Source organism: Etheostoma spectabile, chromosome 8, assembly GCF_008692095.1.
Source record: "Etheostoma spectabile isolate EspeVRDwgs_2016 chromosome 8, UIUC_Espe_1.0, whole genome shotgun sequence".
In the NCBI taxonomy this organism is placed as follows: domain Eukaryota; kingdom Metazoa; phylum Chordata; class Actinopteri; order Perciformes; family Percidae; genus Etheostoma; species Etheostoma spectabile.
The window spans coordinates 3,356,203-3,367,212 of record NC_045740.1 but is presented as its reverse complement, the minus strand read 5'-3'; the positions used below and the strand labels follow the sequence as shown (position 1 = coordinate 3,367,212).

Here is an 11,010-nt window from a genome sequence, read left to right as displayed (position 1 = left end):
TTTCCTAAGGTAAACATGCTTTCACTATGAGGCCGGGGGGGGTCCTCCTGGTCTGCGTTGCCTTGGCGACGTTTGATTCTGACGTCGAGAGATACCTCTTTTTATGTCTATGCGCTGCTGAAGCGAGAATGATCACGTGACTGCACAACGACGTGTGATTGGTTAAGCACAGTCACGTGGTAGAGCCTTCAGCGGAAGACTCTCTCTCTCTGTCAAAATAAAACATTAAAATGAGATACGCTGGGGTAAAAACAATGCGCGTAGTACGAGTAAAAAGCTCATTGTAACCTAATGTTCGGAGTAAGAGTACAGTTTATTCTTCACTAATCTACTCAAGTCAAAGTAAAAGTATAGTGATTTAAAACTACTCCTAGAAGTACAATTTTTTCAAAAACTTACTCAAGTAAATGTAACGGAGTAAATGTAACTCGTTACTACCCACCTGTGCTACTAAGACATTAACATATTGTTGTTTCAAAGAATAAGCTATATCCATTCAAAAGGACAATCAAAAGACAAAAGAAATTCAGATTTTTTTTTTTCTATGTAGGCCAATAGCAAGGTGTGTGAGAAAGCTATTTCAGAAAAGCAGGTGTAAAAGAAGAATAGTGGGCAGTAGGAGTTGGGGAAAAGGCTGGGGCCTCTGCCAAGCTCTGGAGCAAAACAGACAGGTACATGCACATGCAGCGCAGGCAGAGACTGCTCAAACACATCTCCATTCCTCTGCACTGCTTTGGTCAGCCATTGTCAATATTCAGCGGGACTCTTCGTCAAGTGACAGGTCAGGAAGATGTCATGCACTCCTGACACACACTCACAAGCAAACCACATCAATGTATGCACACAAAAGGCCCAAAACAAACTTTTTTCCCAAGCAACAATAGGTACTTCCTTGAATGGGGGAGGTAAAGTCTGTCCAGGGGGCGTGAGGGCTCAGAACAAGCCTAAGCCTTTTGGAGCCATCTGACATTCAGAAGCTCAACAGCATCTAAAGCCAGACCCTAAAGGTGAGAGAGGTTGTCTGAATGATCAGCGCCCGTCCATCACACCCTGGCAGGCCACCTATCCTGACCCCTGTCAAGAGCCAGAGTTAAAAGGAAAACAAAGAGCTTAGCACACATATAGATGCAACTGAGGCCCAGCAAAAAACGCCAGCAAGACCAGTAACCACGCACCTAGCAGGGGCACAACGCAAGGTCACATCCACCCGTCCAGTAAGTGATTCCAAACAAAGAGGGAAGTGAGGTCACAATCAACAAGTGCTTCCATTCACATACATGAAAGCGCAAAGGGAGAGCGGGCAGCGATTCAAGTCGGCTAGTTCAAACCCCAGGCGGGGGAGGGCATTTTTCCATGTAAATGAACCCATTGACCAAAAACCTGATGCTAGCATTTGAACTACCATGTGTACACAGTGGGCACCAAGGGGGGAATCCTATACAATGATTGTGTAGAGGGTCAGGGGGCAAACATGTCTTGTGTGCCAAGTATTGCAGCATCAAAGCCAGTCACTTTGCTGTCCCAGCTGCCCTCAGTTAGCCATCAAGAAATTGGGTGAAGCGGTTGGGAGCCAACACTGGAACACTGGAACATTGGTGTTTGGGTTTACGGCTGGTAATGTTTGCTGTCAAGCTGTCTGTATTCAATTCACTGTTTCTAATTCAGACAAAATGACACCCCACAGCTTTAGACACGCACTGTGTAAAAGAGATACTGCACAGCTCCCCTTGCATCCGTCTCTTGCTTGTCTTCACATGGATTTTAGAGAGCAAAGGGAAGAGACCGAGAGAGAAGAATCTGCCCCTATCTAAAGCCACCCTCATCCCTCTGGCTATCTCTTTCGAAGGACGACGCAGGGATTCACATGCAAGCTCGGAGACAGATACCCCGTAGAATGTGTCATTAAAGGTCGGAGCTGTGCTGTGACTTGAGCCCAGTAAGCTTCTTCCCCAGAGGCTTTTAAAAGCCAGAACCAGGCACAACAAGGCACTCTGTGACTTTAAAACATTAATCACCCACTCAACAGCTATCTACACTAGAGGTATTCCAAACAGCAGGAAAACCACCCAGGTTGGCTGACACAGACAGAAGACTGATACAGTTGCTTGAAATGTCAGTCAGTGAGACCAAGTTTCAGCATTACAAGCATGTTGGTTAGATTTTCTGAAATCTGTTTGCTTTGTAAGAGTAATGTAGTCACTCTTTGGAAACTTTGTGTTTAAAGACACATTTTAAACACACATCCATTCAACAACACAGAATGAACACACACAGTGAAGAAAAGCAGCTGAACACAGATATATAGTCATGACATGACTGCTGAAATAACAAAACATAATTTTCAAGGTAACACTTTGAAAGCCCTTATCAGTGCACTTCTGTTTCTGACACTTCACAGGTATGCATGAAAAAGTATGTGTACGTGTCAGAGATGACGATTGCAAGTGTGAAAAACAAAAGTTCACCTTTGTTAAACTCATGAGGAAACGTTGCCTTCCTCTCCCTTCAACACGTTTTTCCAGAGGTGGGCAGGGACTGTACAAACATTGGAAACTCTGCCTTAATAGATACAAAAGTTGCAGTTGTTGTTCTGGCACTGTCTGTAGCGCAATGTATGACACATCATATCTGAGGGAATTGCTTATCTTTCTGGTGATATACATTTGTTTCCTGGCGGTCTGCTTGATAAAGCGCAGCTTGTTTCTTCTTTGTCGAACTCAAAAAGATGTAACAACGTAACAAAATACAATGTATTTTCACGGGAGAAGGCTGTCTGGCTAGCAGATTGGATGCATTGCTGGCCATGCTGCATTTCCATGAGTTTGGACAAACTGAGCTAGTCGGCATGTTTCAGACCTACAGGGTCCATAAAGCTTCAGACCTCTTCAAATTCCCAAACTTGCCAAACCCCTCAGCACGCAAACTCCAGCTCCCAATTTTGATTTAAGGCAAGAGTCCTCTACATAGGAACATAACACGGAGAAAGACAGAAAGAGAGATAGAACCCCCCACCCATTTTTTGGAAGTGGACAAACTGTAAGTTCACCTTGGTGTAGCTACAGTAAGAATTGTCAGTTCTGTATACACACTATGAATCCCCCTGTAAAAATAGCACATTTGCTGGGTTACATTCTCATAATATACTATTTGCATGAATTGCACATGCATAATCGAACATTGATCAGCAGTTAGAGTTTCACTGCAATCTAATAATAACACATTAGACGCTCTATTACCTGTGCTGTAACATAAAGAAAGGTACACATTTACATTTTAAGGGCAGAGTCCAAGAAGGTTTTGCTGCTTAGAGATCTTGCTCTAGCGAAGAAGAATTTCAATTTATGGTAGAGTGTTTCTCAACACTTGTTTTCCCTCTCAGCAATTAGGCTGTGGTTAGAGGCTCCCTTACTTTGACACAGATTTAGTCTGATGAAGAACATAAGGAAAAGAAAGACAGACCGGCTGTAAATACATGGTGTAGAGTGGAGGCAAGAGAAGCTAGAGAGACAATATCATACTACACAGAGCTGGTGTGTGCTACAGGCTACCTGAAAGATTTGAAAACATTTAAAAGTCCAAAGCCAAGATGGCAAATGTCCAAAATTCAAGACCATGAGCAGCCACGGCAAGTTTGGCAAGCAGAACAGCACGTGCCAAGCCAGTGTTTATATCTAACCAGCTAGTACCTGCGTGTACTGCACTCCTTCCCATAAAAAGACAGGACAGGCCTGTTAGTCTTGGCTTACTATGGCCTTCAAAGAGCACATTTATCACCGCATCTGGAGAGGGGCCTATCTGATAAAGTGAGGAGCCACAGCATGGGACACCTCACAGTCCTACCCCAGCTCCACTGGTTCTTTTAATCCTACAGCTTATTGTTAACCTGCAGCCCTTTGATGATGCCCGACAGGTGTCTCATCCATCTTCCTCCCTATCTCGTGCGGTACACTGAATATCATTTCTACAAGAGCTCCATAGCTGAGGTTATGCAATGAAAGTCAGAGTGTATCTTATTTAAGAGTACAGTAAGTGGAATTAAAAGAATAACTGGCTAAGACATAATATAACTGAATAAAAACAATGGATGTTCCTGGGACAACGGATGTGAGGGTCATTCCTCCATTCAATGTTCAGGGAGAGTATATTTAAAAGTACCTCAGAGTGGGGGCTGAGAGACCCTCCTGTTTACCACACACAGACTGAGAGAGTGAAAGGGCAAAGCACATTAAGGAGGTATTGACCTGGTCTATCGGGCCAGTCCAAGTTCTTTAAACCACAGCCAGGCACAATGGCCACCACCAGGCAACAATGGCCCGGTTCAGACAACAAGCGAATCAAGCAATCTGCACATAAAAGATTTATTGCATCACACAACAAAGGCCACACACGGAGCTCCCTGTGAGGACGACTCTAAGGCTTTCTATCGTGGTGAAGTCCACTCGGTCACACCACTTTCTCTTGAGGGCCTCCTTGCCACCCAAAGGCCTCAACCATAAAATTTCAAATGAAATTGGGGGAGACTTTCAAGCAGCCTATAATGCGGAAAAACCTCTCCGGTTCTTTTCATCACAACTGCAACCTGAAAAGAAATGATTCCTTTCCTCTGAGCTCCTGCCACAGATCTGGAATTGAATGTTCTAGCAAAACATAAGTGAAAACACCAGGAAGTATTGGAGTGATTTTTCCTTAATTAAGTTGAGGAGTTTTCAATAACACCCTTCAATCAAGGCTGAAATCTTTTGGGTATCCTGAAAGCCAAAGATCGTGACTGGGTACAATTTCCATTTGTAAGTGAATGCAGGTCATCACAAGGTAAGTGTTTGTGGGTACAAATCAGACAGACAGTGGTTAAAGGCAGTATAGTTAGGCAGTCTGTAATCTGTTACCTGAGGCAGCACAGGGCTCTGTGTTTTTGCCAGTATGCGAGATGTTCTTCTTCCTCTCATGTCGATAGACGAGATGAGGTTTCATGTGCTCTTCGTCATAGTCCTCCCCCACAGCATTTAAAAGAGGCTCCAGGAAGTATTCACCGTGTTGTGTCGTAAATGTTCCAATCTAGAGCAGAAAATAAGAGATGGTTTAAGTATGAAGCTTGCACCTACATGTGTGCATATTGTACTGTATGTGTGTATGTTTAATATACAGATTAGGGCATAGTTTCATTCGTAAAGAAGTTGCGGATTATGGCAGTCATTCTGTGTTGCATTTGGGCCCCACTGTGCACAATATTTCTATTTTTTTAACAGGTTTACATGGAAAGAACATGTTCACTCACAAAGGTCAAAGATATCTAGTCTATATTCTTCTCGTTCTACTTCCGGGATTTCTCCGGTGCTGCAGGAAATTTATGCATATATTTTATGTTTCTTTCCACTTTCTTTGTGTTGGAATTTTAAATTTTGTGGATTTATGAGGACTATAGTTAACAGCTTCTCAGATCTCTGCAGGGTAAATTGAGACAGCTAGCTAGACTGGCTGTCCAATCTGAGTTTTGTCTTGCACGACTATTTCGCAGCGGCTCTGTGCGGAGTTTAGCACCGCCCATGACATTCTGAATGGTTTAAAGAAATGCCATTAAACCAGAGCATGTTTTCCTTCCATCCCCAAACGCTATGTGGAGTAGCCAGACTGTGCTTCAGCGCACTTTGGAGGAGGGTCTGGCAAAGCGACACTAGAGAGTACCTGAAAGCTCACTCATCAGTCATTGCTGACATTATAACCATGAGAATCAGGGACAATTTAAAACCTTTTATACATTTATCAATGCACATGTCATAATGATTCCGTAAATCGTTTTATACCTTTGTGTACAGGCTGTTACCAGTGTTTGTTCTGACTGTGAAATGCATTTCCCCTCACAACCTGACACTGGAGCGAGTGACATCATCACACATGGACAGAGCTGCTGACAGAGGAATGCTAATATTGATTTGGCAGCTCAGTCGCTCAAAGCTTCTTAGCTCACTCAGCCATGAGGCACAATGGTGTTTGTATGGTAATTTCAGCGCACACTTAAACAGGATATTGGACACTGGAATGTTATCTTTAAGGCAGCATTATTCCATAACCATCCCAATCATCCAAGTGATGGACGTTTGACAATGGAAAACATACAAGTCGGATATGGAAAATGTGTACAAACTGTAGGTGTACTTTTCCTCTGAAGGATTAGTTGGCGCATGCACCATACTTCCTTGAAAGTGCTACAGGCCTTGAGTGCTACATGTGTTCCGTGCTGCACTGTAATGAGCTTGTGAAAACAAGACACATAATAGAAACAACCACACCACTAAAAAAAAAAACACCTCAGAATCTCAGTGTTTCTCATTGTTCTACCTTGAAAACTTCCCTGTGATATTACCATTTCTGTGTTGATGAATGAAACTGCTTCTGCATTGCAGGGATAAATCAAAGTATTGACAGAATCCAGTTAGACTGTAAAATGTGAGGCAGGGCACAATGGGCTAATACTTTTTGTATAACCTTTAAGGTACTTTTTAACTGAATATGAGAATGTTGCAGCCTTACTACAACTACCAGTGATCGTAATGTAATGAATGATTTTACAGTGTAACAACAGGTAGATGTTTACCTGTATCTTGTAAATCCCTATCTATGGTGTGAACTTTAATTAGATGATTAGGGTTGAGCCTTTCTAAAGTTCTCCTGTGGTGTTAACTGAACAGACAAATGCTCTGTTTAGTCAATGGAGGGGGCAGAGTTTCAGGGTTTCCCAGCATTAGCTCAGCATCAAATCTGGCAAAAGTTTGGACACACACAATGGTTGCTGTTCAGTAGCGGGTGCTGAGCTGGACCTTGCAACTGAGGGACTCCTATTTGAAGCGAGGTCACCATCGTGACATGGATGGAATGACTGTTAGCACATCAGTCATCTGATGTCTCTCAAATCTCTCAAAGACACTTTTAAACCCTTTGAAAGCTGAGTCATCCAAAAGTGACGTACATCTGCAGTCAATTTAAGTTAAATAGGACATAAAGGTGTCATTAGCATGATCTTTACACAGAGGTACATTGCTTGGTGCTAGAATTAAACAAATGATAGCCTCATTTCTCAGGTCAGGCTGACTCACCACACACTTCTATTATGTGAGTGAACTGGGAGAGTGGGCACCTTCAGGGACATTTCCCACGGTGTGAGCTGCAAGTTCCTCACAACCTTCATTGGCAGTTGTCTCCTCTTCACAGCATTTCTCCCTTTTTCTGCCCGTCACAGCTCACTTTGAAAAGGCCAAAAGCTCCTCAACCTCACACCCCCTCCCTCCCCTGGGGATGGCTTTGAGCAACTCCGGGGGACTGTGCTTTTTCTAGAATGACCCCTTTTGTTTAAGAGCTTAATTATTCCCTAATGACCTCATCCCAACAAAATGTGCATGGCCATGAAACCCCAGTGATCAGATATGTAGGTAACTCACCACGGACATATTTATGACCCAATAGCCTCTGGTGCTGTCTCCATTGTCTTGTCATTCTCAATGAGTGATGATGCTGATAAGCAACAAAGATTGCTTGAAAAAGGATGCAACATGTTTGAATAAGCGAGTCATACATCAAAGTTTGGCAAAGGAGCAATTAAAGGCTTATTACCCTGCTCATTTCAGCATACAACACGTCTTAAATTGCTAGACAAACATGGAAAAAAACACTTTGTGTGGTGGTCTCTTTTCTTCACTGAATGGGAGTAAACCCCAACTACTGTAAGATGTAATGCAATGATTTTACATTTCAAGAGGAGTACAGTCACTGTATGCATTGTGAATGTACTGGATTAACATGCTATCCTGGTACTGTACACCGTGCACCTATCTAAAATAAGGATGATGTCAATGATAGGGAAGGGAGACTCCAAGGCTATGGTCCCCCTGTCTATGTTGCTGTGGCTGGCCAAACACCCCCACCATGCAGAATCCACGCCAGAATCTGGCTGGCATGACTGAGGTCAACCCCCTGCCCCTGGACCAGTAACCTTATGTGACCCATGAAGTTGTCCCCTTCAACACAATCAAATTCTCTCACACAGGAGTCTGCAAACTAAATGGCTTGGACATCTTTATCCTCAAATGGTTTAATGAGGCTGTAAATTCATTATTATCCCAATAACTCTATTACAGCCCCATAACATCTAAAAGATACGATAACGGGCAATAAACAATACATATGTTATTCCTATATGAATACAAAACTTTAACTCATAATGGTTTTAAGCAGCAAGTGGAAAATGTCTGTTTGTTTAAGGTATTGACTAACTAACACTTAGCATATCTGCTGTCATCATGGTCATTTTTGTAAATATTTAGATTTTCCTTGTAGCAGCAAAGAAGTGGTTGATAAAATTAAAAGCACAGGCACGCACATTGGATACTGTAGATTACATTCTACTGACACGTTTTCGGTCTTTGAAGGGGGGAATCAACCTTTTTGGCTTGCTATCCTCGATGGCAACACAGCAGGGTCAGTCAAAGAGCAGCAACATCAGCTGGAGCTGACCAGGGATTTTTAGTGTGTCATGCTCAAGAGCACTTCAGCAGAGCGGAGGCTTGTATTCACATCAAGCCCAGTCTTTAACCACTACACCACCCTGCACTGTGCACTAACAGCATCTACCCACAGACACAACCATGCAGAGCTGCGCGCTCTCCTCCTCAGTGACATTAGTCCAGTTGCTCTCTTGTTACACTCCTACACACTTCGCTTAAGCTGCGGGTCGTGGGGGACATGCATGGATGAAGGCCTGTCAGCATCGCTTGATTAAAGCGTCTTAAAAAAAACTTAATATGAAGCGAAATGTGAATACTCACAAGGCCGGTGCACAGACTGAAGACTGCCGGGTACTCAGTGTCGGCGTTGACTTGTCCACGGAAAAAGCAGTGGCGCATATCGCCCGGGTCATCGAAGTGTCTGTCCGTGGAGTTGCTCTCTTCTCCTCCCAAGTGTGTCACTCTGTATGAGGGGGCGATGAAGCCGGAGTCTGCGGTCAGGTTGAGATGAAAGCGTTCCCCGAATGCATCAATCATGTAGCAAACCCGTAATCCCGACAGGTCACCATTTAAACTTCTCCGTCTCCTTCTGTAGTGCAATTTGTGGGGGAATGATTCTCCAAAGTCATTTACACGGAGCGGGGTGATGATTTCATACGATGACAGCTGCTTAATGAAGCTTTCTGCAAAAAAAAAAAAAAAAGTAAAGAGAGAAAGTAGTGGCATTAACAGTATCCTGATAAGTGCAGCTGCAGCATGACAGCCCTACAGTGCCAGGCATCATTCTCAAACACCACAGATGACTGTTTAAACACCTTCAACAGTAGCCTATCACTTCACCGTACTCCTAAATCAAAACAAAAAAAAACACTACCTTGTTTCGGATGCAATCGGTGTTGCAAAGTGTCCCGGACAAGCGCTGACAGGTGACACGTTAGTCCAAGCAGCCAGATTGCAAACTGCATGATTCCCTCCGCGAAGAACCCAAGGCTGTCGTCTCCAAGGCAGTACCCTGTCTCTCCCGAGCGGCTCCCCCTCTCCCTCTCCCTCTCCCTCTCCTTTCCCCCGGCTTGTCAGCAACAGGTCGTGGGATCCGCGGAGGCTCTCTGCAGCGCAAGTCTTGCAAAGTGCATTGGCCTCATCGCTTTGCTAAACATGCATCCACTACCCTCTATAAAACCGAACTATTTATGACACGTGCATCCCCCTGACAAAACAATAATGTCGCTGCCTAAGGTAAACTGCAATCTATACTGAAAGGAGGGATCATTGCCCAGCACCCTTTCCCTTAGCCATCCCTAGAACACCCCGTGCACCCTAAGCACTCAACAACCGCGAAGCAACGCCCCTATCGGCTCCCGAGCCAATGGTGAGTGCGCCTCGACCACCACGCATGGGGCAGGCTTGAGTGGTGCAGTGCTAAAACGCCAGGAAATAAAATATATGCCAGTGTCCTCTTTAATAGTGATTATTGCCAATACTAAAGGCGAATGACCTTTCAAGGAAATCATCAAAAGACACTGACATTGAAGCCATGCAATACTAAATTATTTATTTAAAAATCTCCTAAAATAAAAATAAATGGCATTGCTATATCAGGCTAATTACAGGGACTTGTAGCCTACAGTAATGTGTCTGAGGTGGTACATTAAATAGTGAGTTCATGTTTGTTTTACACAATAGACTGTAGAGTCAGACCAGTATGGCAGAGCCTGTTTTATCAATATTAGTTCAACATCGATAATAATATCTGTAAGGGCTAAATGGCAGTGAAAAGACACTGCAGTACAGACATGCCAAAGATATGTTTAAGGTCATCTCCATCTCCATTTTATAGTGTGTCCACAGGAGAGCACTGACATTGCCGTATTTAGTAGAACATTATTCAATAATGCGTGACAATAATGATATAATTATTTTTTCTGTAACAAGTAGCGTAGTGTAGGGGACTATAATTTGAAATTCAGTAATGCACTACATCAAGAAATCCCAATAACTTGGTTGTGTGTTCTTAGCTAGCTTGCAAACATCTGCTATGATACATTCAGGAATCAGCTGGAGAGGGTGAACCCTTTGGCTTCACTGTGAGGATGGCACTTCACCGCGGCTAACGTTAAGCTAGCTGTTGATGGTCCGTAAATATCAAGGAGGTAGGGACCCATGTGGGTGTGAAGGATTTTGGAGGATTTTAAATGGCATCCTCGACTGAGTCGGGCTGTGTAAAAAAAGGAATGAGAAATGTAACGAATTACTTTTTCTAATGAGTATTTTGTAATGTAATGTAAATACGTTTTCAGTTAGCAATATAATGAGTAATTGGTTGCATTTTTACAAGTTTATTTTTTAAACAGTTACATGACCCACTCGGTAGCTTGGTCTTAAATAAATTTAAGGGACATTTAAGGAATCCTTTATCCGAAATGTTTGTTAATGTTAAATGTATATGTAAAACAAAATGAATATTAGCTGAGTATCAGATTTGTTTAACTCTCACTCAATAATATCAACATCAGTC

General features: G+C 43.1%; 1 protein-coding gene across 1 annotated transcript in view; it reads right to left on the bottom strand.

Annotated features, from left to right (window-relative positions):
- LOC116694092 (A disintegrin and metalloproteinase with thrombospondin motifs 20) overlaps nucleotides 1-9,810 on the bottom strand; it is an 89,001-nt gene extending 79,191 nt beyond the window's left edge. Inside the window, exons 1-3 of the mRNA XM_032523564.1 lie at nucleotides 9,370-9,810; nucleotides 8,817-9,178; nucleotides 4,887-5,055 (exon numbers count right to left, since the gene is read on the bottom strand). Of these exons, the coding sequence (XP_032379455.1) occupies nucleotides 4,887-5,055; nucleotides 8,817-9,178; nucleotides 9,370-9,460 (622 nt within the window). The 5' untranslated portion in view covers nucleotides 9,461-9,810. The remainder of the gene's footprint in view (nucleotides 1-4,886; nucleotides 5,056-8,816; nucleotides 9,179-9,369) is intronic.
- Between the last annotated feature and the right edge of the window lie 1,200 nt (nucleotides 9,811-11,010).